Source organism: Peromyscus leucopus, chromosome 18 (genome assembly GCF_004664715.2).
Source record: "Peromyscus leucopus breed LL Stock chromosome 18, UCI_PerLeu_2.1, whole genome shotgun sequence".
Classification (NCBI taxonomy): Eukaryota; Metazoa; Chordata; class Mammalia; order Rodentia; family Cricetidae; genus Peromyscus; species Peromyscus leucopus.
This window is the reverse complement of record NC_051078.1, coordinates 452,950-470,660: the sequence shown is the minus strand read 5'-3', so window position 1 is coordinate 470,660 and position 17,711 is coordinate 452,950. Positions and strand designations below refer to the sequence as shown.

Here is a 17,711-nt window from a genome sequence, read left to right as displayed (position 1 = left end):
TTATAGTTTTATCATATGCTAATCACATGTAACTAGGGAAGAAGGGTGAGGAGCGTATGGAAACTGTTGTTTTAGCAGCTCTCCTATAAATCAGCTAGCTCAAAGAAATTTTGTCTTAGTTGCCTTTGTAAATTCAGAAAATAGAAATAAAAAAATGTAAAAGTCAGGCTTTGTCAATTAAAAATATCCAGAACTCTTCCCTGGGCCTGGAAGCAGATGGTATAAATGTCTCTTTAATGTTGAGCACTTAACACTTAGCATTTTAGCCATTTATGTAGGAGCCAGAGGGAGGAGAGCACTCTTAAGAAGCACCATCTCCTGCAAATGATACAGGCATTACAATCACTGAGATGCAATAGCTATGACCATCTGTACAAGACCTACATATATATGCACTTACACACACATGCACGCACACATAGGAAGGAAACTAGTTATAAAGAACAGCATCAGTAGGATTGGAAAGGAGCACAGGAGTGTAATGGGAGTATATACAAGCATAATGCATTGTGTACATGTATGGAATTATTCAAAATAAAACAACTAAAATTTGCCAGGAATGTCTGGCTTTCTCACCCAACATTCATACATTAAATAAGAGGTAAGATCAAGAAAGTCAGTCCAGCCAGGCAGTGGTGTCCCACGCTTTTAATCATAGCACTCGGGAGACTGAGGCAGGTAGATCTCTGTGAGTTCCAGGCCAGTCTGACCTATAAATCCAGTTCCAGGACAGCCAAGGCTGTTACATGGAGAAACCCTGTCTCAAAAAAGAAAGAAAAAAAGAAAGGCAGTCCATTGTTAGAGCATATAATCAAGTGCAGCTTTTGTAGACACTGTTTCTTACCTGTTAGAATTTTATGTTGCTGCTATGCTTAACTTTATCTCACATCATGCTATTTCTTGGTCACCTAAGCTCATTTTCAACTCAAAGTCACACCACCTGCTGTTGAGTTGCTCTGTACATAGTGAACTACACTCTAACTTTGACTGTAATGTCACTTACCCCTTCTGTGGGTAGAACATTCTATGTCATTTTGGTACTTTGTGCTATTTAATTCAATTTCCTTTTGTTACTCAGAATTAAAATCTGCTAAATTTAGTTTGCCTTATTTTTAGCTTTTAACCCTGTTCTATCTTTTATCAGATATCATACTTCCTCACATCACTCGAATCTCAAATATTCATGCCTAGGAAGAAGCTTCTTTGACCATGCCACTCAGGATAGCCACTGCCCATCATTGCACAACCCATGAACTTGCTTGATATTACATACAGAGCAACAGCTTTTGTTCATCTGAGTGCGCTGAAGTCATCTGCTGTTCTGCAGATGTTTTGCTGATCGGTACATCTCGTGGTTTGGCAGCTGTGTGCTGTAGGATGTTCTGTATGGCAAATGTGTTGCTCTGATTGGTCAATAAATAAAACACTGATTAGCCCATGGCTAGGCAGGAAGTATAGGCGGAACTAACAGGAGAAAAGAAAGAAGAGGAAGGCAGAAGGAGTCACTGCTGCACCCAGGACAAGCAGCATGTGAAGATGCCAGTAAGCCATGAGCCACATGGCAAGGTATAGATTTATGGGAATGGATTAATTTAAGCTATAAGAACAGTTAACAAGAAGCCTGCCATGGCCATACAGTTTGTAAGCAATATAAGTCTCTGTGTTTACTTGTTTGGGTCTGAGCAGCTGCAGGACTGGACCATGGCAAAGATTTGTCCTGACTGTGGGCCAGGCAGGAAAACTCTAGCTACAGCTGTGGCTTCCTGGGGCATGCTGACCATTCCTTGACTCTGGGTGCTTGGTAAACAATTCTGTTTGTTCCTCCTTCTGAAAGGGTATATAAGATGGGGAAAAAAGAATAAAGGAGTCCTGATGCTTGCAACTTAACCGGTGTGCGCTGTGTTCATCCCAAATTCCCCCAACAGATTTTGGGCTCAATTGCCATGTGGCGCGGCACACCTGACTTCTACATTTCATACACACAGACACACAGACACACAGACACACAGACACACACACACACACACACACACACACACACACTCGCACACACATGCTTAAGTTTTAATTGTCTATAATTTTTACTCCACTAAGTGAAGAACTTTATTTGATGCTGTATCTCTAAGTTTAAAAAAGTGATTAGCATATATGGATTAGCATATGGATTTCTGAGTATAATTTAATTGAATCTTATGTTTTATATTAATCTTATTGTATATTAGCTTTATCCACACTCCAGAATGTTATGTTTACATAATTTTTAAAGAATCAAAAATCTTTGAAATATTTTTGTTTCATAGACAGCCTCAAAATAAGTGTATGGTATAAAAAAAAACTCTAAATGAATGTTGAAGTATGTAACATTTTTGTTTATGCTACATTGACTTAGTAAGTTTTCAGTTACAGAAATAGACTTGTGATTGGGGACAAAAGTGTTTGCTGTGTAAACATGAGGATCTGAGATTGAATCCTCAGCATCCATGTAAAGAAACGTTAAGTACAGTTTTCAGCTTCATGCATAATTTTATTGTCTTGCCTTTTTTTTGTAAAATTTAACTCAGATTAAAGTATTTTCATAGATGAGATTTGACTGTGGCTGGAGAGATGGCTCAGCAGTTAAGAATGCTTGCTACTCTTGCCAAGGACCTGGGTAAAGTTCCTAGCATCCAGATGGTGGCTCAAAACTATTTACAACTTCAGTCACAAGGGAGCCAGCCAATGTCCTCTTTTGGCCTTTTTGCTTTTTTCTTCATGCACTGTTTTTTTTTTTTTTTTTTTTTTTTTTTTTTTTTTTTTTTTTTTTTTTTTTTTTTTTTTTTTTATTTAGAAGTGTGTCCTTTCCTCTCCTTTTTTCAGTCATTTCAGAGACTGCTAGCCTAGCTTCCATTTAGAATGTTTTCCTGGTGCTTATTTTTAGCAGCGTCTCAAATACCTGTTTGTTTACTTCTGCCTAATTGAAACATCACGTTCTTACCAAAAATTGTTATTTTAGACTTACTTTCGCCAGCAGCTGTGTTATCTAGCTTTATGTTTCCATGACTTATATCAGACAGATAAAATTCAAAAGGGGGGATTTATTTTGTCTTGCAGTTTCTTTTTTATTTATTTATTTATTTATTTATTTATTTATTTATTTATTTATTTTACAATACTATTCAGTTCTACATAACAGCCACAGATTCCCCTGTTCTCCCCCTTCCTGCCCCCCCTTCACTTCCCCCCAGCCCACCCCCCATTCCCACCACCTCCAGAGCAAGGTCTCCCCCAAGGACTGGCATCGATCTGATAGACTCAGTCCAGGCAGGTCCAGTCCCCTCCTCCCAGATTGAGCCAAGCGTCCCTGTATAAGTCCCAGGTTTCAAACAGCTATCTCATGCAGCGAGCCCAGGACCTGGTACCACTGCCTAGATGCCTTCCAAACAGATCAAGCCAATCAACTGTCTCACCTATTCAGAGGGCCTGATCCAGTTGGGGGCCCCTCAGCCTTTGGTTCATAGTTCATGTGTTTCCACTCGTTTGGCTATTTGTCCCTGTGCTTTATCCAACCTTGGTTTCAACAATTCTCGCTCATATAAACCCTCCTCTTTCTAGCTAATTAGACTCCCAGCGCTCCACCCAGGGCCTAGCCGTGGATGTCTGCATACAGATTCCTCAGTACTTGGATGGGGTTTCTAGCACAACTATTAGGGTGTTTGGCCATCCCTTCACCACAGTAGGTCAGTCCCGGCTGTCTCTCAGCCATTGCCAGCAGTCTTTTGTGGGGGTATCTTTGTGGATCTCTGTGGGCCTCTTTAGCTCTTTGTTTCTTCCTTTTCTCAGGTGGTCTTCATTTACCATGGTCTCCTATTCTTTGTTCTCCCTCTCTGTTCTTGATCCAGGTGGGATCTCCCGCTCTCTTTCCCTCGACCCTCACCGTTCATTGCTCCCACTCATGTCCAGGCTGTTCATGTAGATGTCATCCATTTCTCCGTCATTGGGTGATCCCTGTGTCTTTCTTGGGGTCCTGTTTTCCAGGTAGCCTCACTGGTGATGTGAGTAGCAGTCCAGTCATCCTTGTTCCACATCTAGTATCCTCCTATGAGTGAGTACATACCATATTTGTCTTTCTGAGTCTGGGTTACCTCACTCAGGATGATTTTTTTCTAGATCCATCCATTTGCCTGCAAACCTCATGATGTCATTGCTTTTCTCTGCTGAGTAGTATTCCATTGTGTATATGTGCCACAATTTATCCATTCTTCAGTTGAAGAGCATCTAGGTTGTTTCCAGCAGTTTCAGGGTTTTCAGTCCATGGCTCTAGTGTTTGCTGTTTGAAATAAGTCACAGGATGATTGTGGCAGCAATGTGGCAGAGTGAAGTCACCCACACCATGGGGGCCAAAAAGGACCATGCCGAAGAAAGAGAAGGGAATAAAACATGTTTTTGCAAAGCATGCTCTCACTAACCTATTTCCTCCTCCTAAGCTCTCCTCCTACTTTTCCATATATCATAATATCATATATATACGATATCATAGTATTATATATATACTTATACACACACACACACACACACACACACACACACACACATATATACACTTTTCCATATATCATAATGCCATTTTATCATGATCCATTAAGGGATTAATCCATTGATAGGGCTAGCCACTAAGAACTAGCTGTTTCCCCCAAAGCACATCATCTGACAACCAAGAAAGACTCCAACACAGAAGCCTTCAGGGTGTCTCACACTGAAACTGTGCATTAGTTTGAATTAGCTCTGAAGCCATCTGATATGTAATTTCTTTTTCACTGCGGATTTAAGTTCATTTACAATTTTACATTTTTCTTACATATTTGTTGGTCAACTGAATGTCTCTTTTTGAGAAAAATAAAATTCTTTATTTACAGATTACATTTTTTTATGTTCTTGAAACTATGCTGTTTGAGTTTATTACATAGTTTAGATACCAACCTTTTGTAAGATGTATGGCTTATAATATTTTCTTTCATGATTCACATCAACCTTTCAGGATGATAAATTTTTCCTTTGATTTGTGGAAGCCAGTGTTCACAAACCCTAAGGATTACAAATGTCATAATCAAAAGAAAGCTAGAATGTTACTTCCTTCACACTGGTGATTGATTGTATCAGTTTGCAATCCTTACAAGGCTTACATAAACCAGCCTATTTGTAATGAAGACTTCTCTTTCCCTATTTGTTTTTTTGTTTGTTTGTTTTATTTATTACTTTGTTTGATAATGGCTAGATTGACTAAAAAATACTTAAATATTAATAAGACAAAATTGTTCAAAATTTCATTGTTGGGAGAATTTGAGGTAGTATGTGGAGTTTGGTTTTGTTTTTCTTTAAGTGACTTTGCATGACAAAGTGCTTTATCATTTCAGGTTTTCCTATTATGAAAATATCTTATTTAATATATACACATTCATATATGTGGATCAAATCCAACTCACATTCCATCTCCTCCAATTCTTCTCCTCTTCCTTCCACCAATTTTCTCTCCCAACATCTTGTGCTCTTTTTTTTTTTAATGCCCAATGATTTCATACAGTGATGCTCATTTGTGCAAGGGTGTGAGATTATCTACTGGAGCATGGGTAACCTCTCAAGGACTGCATCTCTGAAGAAAACAGTATTTTTCCTCCTCTGGCAGCCTGATTATTCCCCCAGAGTGATAGGATTTTGTGTGGCTTGATCTGGTGCATATAGTTTGCACTCTGTCACAGACACTGGTCATTCATATTTGTAACTGTGCTCTTATGTTCAACAAATACTATTTTGCTGAAAAATCTACTACTTATGTCTCCTAATTTTTTTTCTGTTCCTCTTCCACAATGACACCTGTGCCCTGGAGATGGAGGTGGGAGGTGTACAGCCACCCCATTTAGAGCTGGGCACTCGACAGTTTCTCATACTATGCACACTGAGTATTGTAAGTTGCTATATGAATCACCATCTAGTGCAAAAAGAAGTTTCTCTGATGAGGATTGGATGATACACTAATCAATGGGTATAAAGATAAGAACATTGAGGGCAGTTTAGCAAAATAATATTATGGGTCCCCCACCCACCCCGGCCCTAAGATCTAGTCAGGTTTTTTGTTTGTTTTGTTTTTGTTTTTTGCCAAATTAATCATGGTTTCCATTTTGTGAAGTGGGCTTCAAAGCTATTAGAAAGTGGCTGGTAACATGACATTCATGTTACTATTGTAGGAGTAGGCACATCTTGCCAAGACAGTCATTACTGTAGCTCACAGGTTCATACCTGGGTGAGGCTGGTGATGACTTCCTCCTTTAGTAACATTTATAGGACTTTCCAGCACTATAAAATCTACCCAATAGAGATGACGCCTCCATGTTGGTTCCAGCTTGATTACTTCACACCCAGTGACTCAGATATGTGGTATCTACAGCAATAGGTTCTTACCATCAAATTTTGGAGAGTAACCAAGATCAATGGCAGTAGCATATTATGGTCAGGGTGGTCTACCAGACCCCAGTGATCAATAAGTCAGTAAGAGGTAGTCCATACCTTGCACTAGGCTTTTTATTTAATAATGGTTTTTGTTTGTTTGTTTGTTTCTGGGGTAGTATTGTATTCCCGTAACTTTTTCAAGTCTCTAATGAATATAGTTTTGGGCTTTTCCTTTTCTGTGCTGATCCTTATTAACTGAGCTACACTGAGTGATTTTTAAATCAGAACTAATAGCATTCACTGAATAAATGCCATCTTATGATTTACCCTTTTCTCTGTTACAATTGACATACAAACATATATTAATTTTTGTTCTATATTTATAGCAGACATTATATTTTTAAATTTTATAATATTTCATATGGTATATATGTTATGTTCCCTTAAAGAGTTGGATTGTGAAAATTATCACTGATTAATATTATTTTATTAATTTGATATTATGATGTCTTAAAAAGGAAAATAAATTTGGCCTTTTATTTTTTCTTCAGGTTTTTGTTTGTTTCACTGGTTTCCTATATTCGTTATAAACATCCTTTTGTCTTAATTTAGATTTAATTTTCTCTCTTTTGCTTCTTACAAAGAAAACTAAATTCATTCATAAATTTTTATTGTAGTATAAATAGTTGAAGTTACAATATTCCTTCTAATAAACTAAAGTATTCTTAGATGAATAAGGAAATTTAATTGGAGAGTAGAAAAGATAGAGAGATATTACTTCAGTAACTATGATATGAGATTTAATGTTCAAACATGTAATATCGGTCTGAAGTTAGTAAGTTTCACTTGCACAGTGTCATTGGATATAAATTCCAGAACTACCTTATACATAGTGAGAATAGGCCAGCTTAGTTAATAACGTACAGACATTAGAAGCCAGGTTTCATAATAGTCAAGAAAGAAATACTGCAAGAAAGAAAGGGACCTGGTTAGAGCAAGTTAGTGTAGAATTGAAAGTGGACTTTTTCCTTGAGTTCATAGACTTTGGAAAAGCAGTTGTAAAGATAGACAAATGTGTATATGTATATGGCTGTATTTCCTAACTCCATCCTTTAAAAAAAGCTAGAAATGGTGGCAGTCTGATTTTAATGAGAACTTCTAAAGTTCCTTTGATTGTAAATACCATTCTTCAATAAATGAGGCATTTTATTTTAAATTATCTTTTAAAAACAGACTTTTATTTTAAAATATTTTTGATTATATTTTGTTCACTCAAGCCAGAACACCAAACAAATGATCCAGGTTACTTTCTGTGAGTAACAGAACAAAAAGCTGAGGCACCAAGGGCACAACAGTAGCTCTGCTGTAACTGCAAATTCGTAAACACAGTCTTATCATAGAAAAGTAACAGCAAACTTAAGGACAGGTATCACTTACATTGTTCACAAAATAACTACTGGTATTCTTTATAAGCAAGGAAGTCCTGAGGGATACAGAATACCGAGGAATCATTCACGTTAGAGCATACAGAGACCTTAATACTGGACACAACAGGTTAGCTTGAATTGGACTCTAAACTTTCTCTCCCCTCCAAAAATCATTTGTGTAAAAGTTGACAAAACTGGCTTCTGGCATTAGCTTAGCAAATTGTGTTGTGCTACTGTTGATGTCTTAATTTAAATCACAAACAAACAAACAAAACCTAAATGTGATGTGCTTAAGGTCGTCTATGTTGCAATGTACTTTATTTTTGTTATATTCATTTGGGGGTGTTGTTAACATAGGACAATGTGAATGAGGTGGTTCTCTCCTTACAGCACATGGATACCAGTAATCAAATTTTGACCATGAGGTCTGTCAGCACAGAGCTTTACCCACTGAGGCATCTCAATGGCTCATCAATGTACTTACTTTTAGAAAACGTGTAACATCAGTATCATATTGAAAAATGTTTTGAGAAAGAGAGCTAGAGAACAGTATGACAGAATATACTATGTGGGCCTTGGTGAAGGATATTGGAAAGTCCTTGTCCTACTTTTTGTTTTTAATTGGATTTAATATATATAATTATACAAAATACAGACAGAAAATTTAAATAAAATGTATTGTTGGTCAGTAAATTGCCACATATACTTAAAAATACTTTAAAAAATTTAAGTACTGCTGTTCTATTCACAATAGAAAGTAGAATCAGCCTATATATCAGGTTTAGAAAGACAAACACCACAATTCCTTCTCATAAAGGATCCTAACTTCTAATTTTCACATGTGTTATTTATGGGAGTAAGTGTGTATAGATGCTAAAAACTAGAAAGAGTCCTAAGATGGAAATGGGCTTTAAGGGAGGGTGGGGAAAGTGGTAGAAGAAATATGGTAACTAATTGGAAGGGGAAATACTGGGATTCAAAGGGTTTAAGCAGGAGTGGGGCCATTGAAGGAGGGGAAGGATATGAAGATGAACAAAATCAGGGTATGAAAATGCCCTACGGATGCCTACTGTTTTCTAAGCTAATTAAAAATAACTTTAAATACTTTCAAAATTAGAAAAAAAGTAATAAGTAATGACTTAAGCCCCTCCTAGCGAGATACTTTCTAGGGCAAAAATGTTATTTTCATGGTACTTACCAATGGGAATAAATCGTTCTAAACATAACAAATAAAATCTGAGTGGAGATGAAAGAGAAATGGTTCTGGGGAGAGAGGATGTGGCTGGGAGGAGACTGGGGGAGGGGAAGGAGGGAGAAACATCTGAAGTAATGTATGAAAGAAGAATTTTTAAAAAAGAAAAAAATAGCAAGTTTAATAAAAGATATTGTTTTGGAATCAAAGCCGTTGCTTTGGAATTGATCAATAATAATACCAGGCAATTTATTCTTACACAGCTTAGCTTGGATCACTGATGATACTCATAAACAGAGAAGAGAACATGAAAAACAAAACAAACAAACAAACAAACAAAAACCACCTCTGTTATATATGTAGATCCATCTCTACTTCCTCTAGAGCAGTGGTTCTCAACCTTTTTAATGTTGTGATCCTTTAATACAATTCCTTATATTGTGGTGACCCTCAATAATAAAATTATTTTGTTGCTACTTCATAACTGTAATGTTGCTACTGTTATGAATTAAAATGTAAATATCTGATATGCAGGAATCTGATATGCGACTCCCCCAAAAGTTGATAATTACAGCTCTAGGCAAATGAAGTTTCAGTTCAGGTGAAATATAGTAAGTCAAATCAATGTAAAATTCTAGGAATTATGGGCCTCAAAATATATACTTTTCCTCCCTAATTTCTAAATATGCAGTAAGTACATGACTAGTTAAAATTTTTGTTTGCATATAACAGAAAGAAATTAATCTTACTATTCAGTCAATATGTAACATATACATACATAAAACATTTGATATGGAGTGTGCATTATAAATTTTGATATTATATTCAGATATTGTTTGCCATGTGTTACGTACATTCTTATTTTTCACACATTATCTAAATTTTACTATGTTAGACATAAACACACATTTTAAAATACTTGTACACTACGAATTTTATCTTACCATTCTGAATTCTGTTCAAAAATTGCATTTAGATAGAAATCATTGTGATAGAATTTTGCCTGGCCTTAATAAAATTCCTTGGAACTCTCTTAGGACTTTCAAAATTAAATGTCAGAGAAAGATTTAAAGAACATACATTTCCAATCTCAACTAATACTTCATTATATCAAAAACTAAAATATTCATCACAACTTACAAATTCATGGTAACTTAAATATTTTCTGGGAAATTGACAAAACAAGATAGATGGTAATTACTGGTTGAAATAACTAAGATAAACATTAAGTGATAATTATAGAGGGGGAAATATCATCATATACAACTCTTGTATTTAAACCAATATGTTTGTACCGAGTTTCCAAAATTAAATTTGGCTCATATCACTATTTTGTCTCTATTATTTTTATATTTTAATTTTTGCTAGTTAGCATGCAAGGTAACAAGTTGTAATTTTCATACATAATTTGCTTTGGTTAATCTTTCCTCTTCTTCTCCCACATCTTCCACACTCATCCACACTGTATCCTTCCTTCGCCAGTACTCAACTTTCTAGTTTCATTTCACATGCATTCTATTTATTATCTCCTGTCCCTAACAACTGTATTCACCCTCCAGGTCTCATTTCTAGTTTCATGGTCTATATCCACACTCCTTTTCACATAAATACATGTATATAAAACCTAGAATCTAGGACCCATATATGAGCAAAGATACATGGGCTACATCTTTCTGAGTCTGGATTACTCCACTTAATACAGTAATTTCCAGCTTCAACCATATTTTTGTGTGTGAAAATATTCATCAACAAGTGAATGGGTCAGGAAGAGGTGTGGTATGTATATACAGCGGAATTTTATCCAGTGTTACTGAAACTGCATGGTATTTTCAATGTCAAGCTAATTTAGGTGGTAGCTTTATCATAATAAAAATGTTACTGAAGCTACTTATGACATTAATGTAATGGATTTAAAATTCAAGAAGAACAGAATTAAATTGAGAAGCAGTCATCTCTCAGTAATTCTGCTTTGTCAAGCTATTTATACTTATACTATTTGATACTAATTTTCTCTCATGAAAAACAAAAATTCAGTAGAATTTACCACTCGATTTGCCTCAGGAGTATTATCACAGTAAATCACATTTGTAATATTGCTACTATTTTAATTTAAACATTTTTTACAATATATTTTATAGTGCTTTTTTCCTCCCCATCTTCTCCCAGATCCTCCTCCCCTATCAACTTTATGTTCTTTCTCTTTCTCTCCTTTTCAAAAGGAACACAAAAATGAAATTCAAATAAATACAGAATCAATTAGGCAAAAACAAAGCCAAAAATAAACAAAAAGCTCATAACAAAACAAAACAAAACCCCAAAACATGAAGTTCCTTTTGTGTTGGCCAACTACTCCTCAGCATTGAGCCTGTCCTGGAGTATGATTGATACTCAGTGGTACTCCATTACAGAAAACTGAATTTCCCTTTGCTTGCATAAATCAGTTGCAAACAGATTCCTGGTTTGTTATGGGGCCACAAATCTACCTCCACCTCTCAGTCCTGGGAGGCTGCCTGGTTTGAACCTGTGCAGGTCTTGTGTGTGCTGCCATAGTCTCTGTGAGTTCGTATGTGCTTCAGTGCTGTGTCTGGGAGATGCTGTTTCCTTGTAGTCATCCATCCTTTTTGGCTCTTACAATCTTTCTACTTCCTCTTCCCATAGATCTCTGAGCATTGAGAGAAGAAGGAGTTTGATGAAGACATCCTACTTAGGACTGAATGCTCCAAAGTCTCTCACTCTCTACACAATGTCCAGTTGTGGGTCTCTGTGTTAATTCCTATTTACTGCAAGAAAAAGCTCCTCTTATGAGCAAGGCGCTGGTCTATGGGTATAGCAATGTATCATTAGGAACCATTTTATCATTACGTTTGTTTTGCAGAATAATCACAGCAGATTTTCCCTTAGGCGTGTGCCCTATCTATTCTCAGGTAATTAGCCACGTTAGCATTGGCCATTATGAGGTCCATCTCACGGAGTGGACCTTAAATCCAATACGAAGTGGTTGATAACTCCCATAACATTTGCACCAACTACATCAGCATGCCTTTCAGCAGGTCTCTGTTCTGCTTTTGTGCCATGGTGTACTGTGAATATTTTTATTTGAATTATAAAAACAGGTGATTAGTAAATAACTAATACCTAACTTAGTCTCTAAGCAAAAAGTCCATAATTATACAATCAAATTTTAATTCTAAGATAATTTTATTTTAAAGGCTCATTTAAGTATGGAATTCACATTAAGAGCTTGCATTATGAATTCCTTGAATCTGTAAATCTCATTTTTTAGAAAATCTGCATTAATAAAAAAATTACATAAACCACATTACATTCTTCTATCTCATTAACCATAGATCACATGTTTGTGATAGATATTTACATTTACTCTGCATAATATTTGCTACCCTTTTCCATCTGGCTTCATCCCCTAAAAGTCTGGTCTTCATATACTGAGTCAAAGACCATTTTACTCTGCTTCAGATTTGGTTTGGGGTAGAATAGAAGCAATCATATATTTAAAATAAAAACAGGATAAGACTTGGATCACTGCTGTTTTTTGGTGCAGAGTTCCTGTAGTTTTTTCGTATATCATGTTCTGAGGAATATCTGCATATGTGCAATTAAAAAAACACTTACCACTTCAGGCCAAAGGGTGTCCAATTTCCATCATATGACCTGAGTGGCAATCACATAAACTTTCCCACAGTTTTTAAATGGTCTGCTTAAAATCTTTTCCTCAACTACTTCAACTTGAGAGTTCCATTTCTTCCTTGTGAGGACTCTGATCGATGGCCTGGGGTGAGCCCAATATTGAAGTTATTCTGATGAAACAAGAAAAATCATCCACTCCTTTCCCTGAAATGTGGGTGAATGCTGTATCCCCACTTTCCTAAGAAATGCTCTGCATGAAGGATCTTATAACGCATCTAACTTCTTTAAGACCTTTCGAGTGATAGTTCTCTTGACTGCTCCTTTCACTTCATTGTTCCTTAGGCTGTAAATGATGGGGTTTAACATAGGTGTAATGACAGTATAAGACAAAGAAACGAGTTTCTTGCTCTCAGGAGACTGGCTAGATTTAGGCCTTAGATAAGTCAAGCTGGCTGTTCCATAAAAGAGGGATACCACAATAAGGTGTGATGAACAAGTAGAAAATGCCTTCTGGCGACCAGTAGCAGATGGCATCCTCAAAATGGTCCCAATAATGCGGGTATAAGAGACCAAAATGAGAGAAAATGGAAACATAATAAAGAGAAGAGTGGATGCAAGTGCTTGCATTTCATATGTAGTTGTATCTTCAGTAACTAATTTTAAGACAGGAGGACCATCACAAAAAAAGTGGTCTACAGAATTGGGCCCACAGAAAGGAAGAGCCATCATCCAAGCTGTCTGAAGCATGGACACAGGAATACCAGACAGCCAAGAACCTATGGCCATATACAAGCAAAGGGACCTATTCATTATGACAGAATAACGGAGAGGGTTACAGATGGCCACAAAGCGGTCATAAGCCATCATAGAGAGGAGAAAACATTCAGAGCTGCCAAAGAAGAAGAAGAAGTACATCTGGGTGCCACAGGCCATGAAAGAGATGACTTTGCTTGTTGACACTAGGTCTACCAGCATCTTTGGCACCATTACTAGAGTAAAACACACTTCAAGCAGTGATAGGTTTCGCAGAAAGAAATACATGGGTGTTTGAAGAGCAGGGTCCACACTGGTAACTGTGACAATGAGAAAATTCCCCAGCAAGGTAACTGAATAGATGGCCAGAAACAAAACGAAGAGGGAAACCTGCATGTCAGGGTTGCTTGTGAATCCCAGAAGAACAAATTCAGTGACTCTGGAGTGGTTTTCACAAGTCATATTTTAGACAATTTCTAGTAAAAAATCAAGATAAGATATATCAAAAGCATTCATCAATATAGATACCATCTTAAGTAAAATAAGTAACAATAAATAACAAACAATAAAAATTCATAAAATACATTCTTGCTCTCAGTAGAGTATTGGATCCTAATTTAATTAGTTATATGTTACTGAGGCTGAAACATTTATTTGTGACCCACTAAGCAATTCATTGACCTTTTAACACAAGAAATAAAATTTTATTTCTCATTCTAGTTGATTTTGGGAAAACTGTATTTTTTTATAAAAATAATTTTGACTCAATGTTGTTATTTGATGAATACCTATGAAACCTATGAGTACATACAATATGAAGCTGATGTGACAGTCTTAGGATTTCCCCCAAAAACAGCAGGACTTCTAACAAGCCTGCATGCATATGAACAAATACCTTGGTGTCTGTACTGCACATGCTTGTGTGATTAAAGTCCAAAGTGCTTCTTATGTACATCACTATTTCTTTATCAATGAAATCAGTTCAAATCAAATTTTAATAAAATATAAAATAAAATAAATCTTAATACTTATTTAAAGTAACCAAATTTTTAGCATTCCATGACTTTCCAGGTAATACAAGTGTCCCATCATTTGTTTTATTTTAATGCAGGACAAAGTTATTTGATCTTCTCTAATTAAACATTTCCATTATTTTTCTTAGAATATTTTTGCAATACAGGAATGCAATATAAAATAATATGTTTAAAAAATTGAAGTTGAGGGGCAAAAGAAATTACAAAGAAATCTCTGGATGTATCTTACCAACTAATGGCTCACATTTCTCATTTAATATGAAGTCCAACCAATTTGTCACAGGGTAATGATAACAGAACTTGAAATTTTCAATAGCTCAGTCTTCAATAAAACAAAAGGCTTAGATGAACTTACCTGCTTTGTTTTGGCACTAAATGGTGAATATGTTTTAGTAACAATATTTAAAAATGTAACTAACCTTGGGGAAATGATCCCTGGGACATTGTAAAGGACTACTGTTAATTGAACAACATTTTACCCCAAAGGGAGACTATGGAATTCTGACTCAAAACTCATTTTAACTAATAAATTATGTCACTTCTAATTTGTTAGTATTATAAGGATTTCCCAAAGCTATCAAGTCCTGATTCCTCTTTGTTTAAGTTATTGGCTCAACTCTCTGTGTGTGTGTGTGTCTCTCTCTGTGTCTCTCTCTGTGTCTCTCTCTGTGTCTCTCTCTGTTTCTCTCTCTGTCTCTCTCTCTCTCTGTCACACACACACACACACACACACACACACACACACACACACACACAAGCACTTTTTGTATAAGTTTCATCACTTTGCTAGAAAAGTTCCTCAGTTAGCTACCCAAATCTAATTACAAGCTCTGCTTCCAGACCGATTTAGTTTTCTTTTCATTGTTATTATAAAACACCAAAGACCTTGGAGAGAAAATGGTTTACTTGGCTTACACTGCCAGGTCAGAATCTATCAAAAGCAAAAGTCTGTGCAGGAACTTGAGGCAAGAACCTAAAGACAGGAACCCAAAGACAGGGACCTGAAGAAAAGATATTTGCTGGTTTACTTTCTGGCTCACCCATAGGCTCATGCCTAGTATTTTTATATAGAAGAAGACCACCTGCCCAGGAAATGTTGCTACATCACAGTGGCCTTGGCTTCAGAGATGTATAAAATAAATGCATATAAAAAACTTACACAACCAGATATAGTAACACATGCCTTTAATCCCAGTAATTGAGAGGCACTGTGAGATTGAGGCTAACCAAGTCTACAGAGAGAGTTCCAGGACAGTCAGAGCTACAGAGTGAAACCCTATGTTTGAAAAAAAAAATTTAGACTGACCAGTGCTCTGGGTTTGAACATTATCATTGCAAAAAATACATAGATAAGATAAAGAGCAAGAAATTTGGCAGTCTTTTACATTTCTAAAATGCTAATGCAAAATGAAGGAAAATAATATTGTTTTATAGCTTTGCAGTTACTCCTATCAATAGATAAGGTGATACAAGTAATAGATGAGATAATACATAGATAAATTTCTTGTCTCTGGGTCCATGTAAGTGAAATTAGAATTTTAATATATATTTTTATTTTTTAAAATTCATATAAGATACTTTAATAACATAATTTCTACCTCTCTTGCTTTTGTTGTCAATTCCTCCATTTCTACTCCATAATTCCTTTTCAGATTCGTGACAATTTCTTGAAACCTACTGAGTTCATATAGTGTTGTTTGTTGTACGCATATACATTCAACACTGACCATTTGTTACAGGCTAACCTATCAACCTATAAGCTATTTCCCAGGATCATGTGGGGAAAACGATTCTCTCTTTCTGAGCAGATACTATCTTACAGATCTTCATTCAGCGGTGGGGCCTTGTAAAATTGCTCTCTCATTCCTGTTGGCATGTCAGTTGGTGTTGTCATTATGCAGGTCTTATTTAGGCAACTATATTGTTGAGATTTCATGGGTACATCATGCCTTTTGTGTCTCATAGACACTATCTAGCAGTGGCTATCCTAGTCCTCTGGCCCCTACAATCTTTCTAACCATTATTCTGCAAGAGTCCCTGAACCTTAGGTGTAGGGGTTGTGTTACAGATGAACTAATTGGGGTTGGGCACTCCATGGTGACCTACTCTGAATTTTGACCAGTTGTGAATCTCTGCAGTAACCTCTGTCTACTGCAAAATGAAGCTTCTTTGATGAGGGCTAATGCCTACTCTTACCTGTGGATATAATAAGTGTTTATAGTTAGAAGTTATACTGATTTAAGAAAATGCTAGTAGTAGTTTCTTCTCTAGGGTACATGATCTCTCCAGCAATAGATACTTGCATAGGTTTACAATATCAGTTGCTGTGGGATAATCTTTTTGTACACTGTGAAGATATGTCTTTGCCAAGGTACCTTCCAATCGGTTTAATAAAAAGCTGAATGGTCAATAGCTAGTCAAGAGAGAACAGGTGGGCCTTCCAGGGACAGAATGGAACTGGAGATGAATCTAGACAAGGCATGACACTCACAGAGACTGAAGCAGCAAACACAGGGCCAACACAGCTCCTCTGCATATATATTATAGCTTTCAATTTAGTATTTTTATAGGACTCTGAGTCTGTGAATGAATGAGTCTCTGATTCTTGTGCCTGTTCTTGGGATTCTTTTCCTTCTGCTGTTTTGTCTTGTCCAGCTTCAATGTGATGGGTTTTATTGTATTATATTTTATTTTGTTATGTTTTGTTGTTATGTCATAAAAGCTTGTTCTTTTCTAATGAGATACAGAAAGGGAGTGGATCCAGATTGGAAGAGAGATGGGGGAGGAACTGGGAAAAGCAGAGGCAGGGGAAATTTAATCAGGATATATTGTATGAGAGAAATATCTAGTTTTGATAAAAGGAGAAAGTAAATAAAAACTTTAAAACAAAAAAGTAATGGAAATTATATATAATATATTATATATATTGCAAATGGAGAGAGTAAGAGCCACATCCAGTGTAGGCCAATTATAATTATCTGAAGTTGTGGAAAACTCAGAGAGATAGAAATCTGATAGGGGAATGCCAATCTATCTCTTTGAGTGTGGATACACTCTTTTTAATTTCTTGGCTATGAAAACTCCAAGGTCTCTGGCTTTAGTGGCTTGTGATTATATCTTCAGATTCTCAAACTTCCAGTCTCACACTGAAAACTTACATGACCAGTTTTTCTGTTCATGAGACCTTTGGGCTGGAACCAGCATCCCAGTGTCTCCAGCATATAGATGGTCTGTTGTGGA

General features: G+C 36.2%; 1 protein-coding gene across 1 annotated transcript; it reads right to left on the bottom strand.

The window, feature by feature from the left end:
* Positions 1–12,948: 12,948 nt before the first annotated feature.
* LOC114683526 (olfactory receptor 10A7) lies at positions 12,949–13,899 on the bottom strand. Its single transcript, XM_028857854.1, has one exon. It carries the CDS (start codon positions 13,897–13,899, stop codon positions 12,949–12,951), a length of 951 nt encoding a protein of 316 aa, XP_028713687.1.
* Between the last annotated feature and the right edge of the window lie 3,812 nt (positions 13,900–17,711).

What these genes read in the sequence shown, in the direction of transcription:
- LOC114683526 (XM_028857854.1), bottom strand. Translation starts at nt 13,899, where the DNA reads ATGACTTGTGAAAACCACTCCAGAGTCACTGAATTTGTTCTTCTGGGA.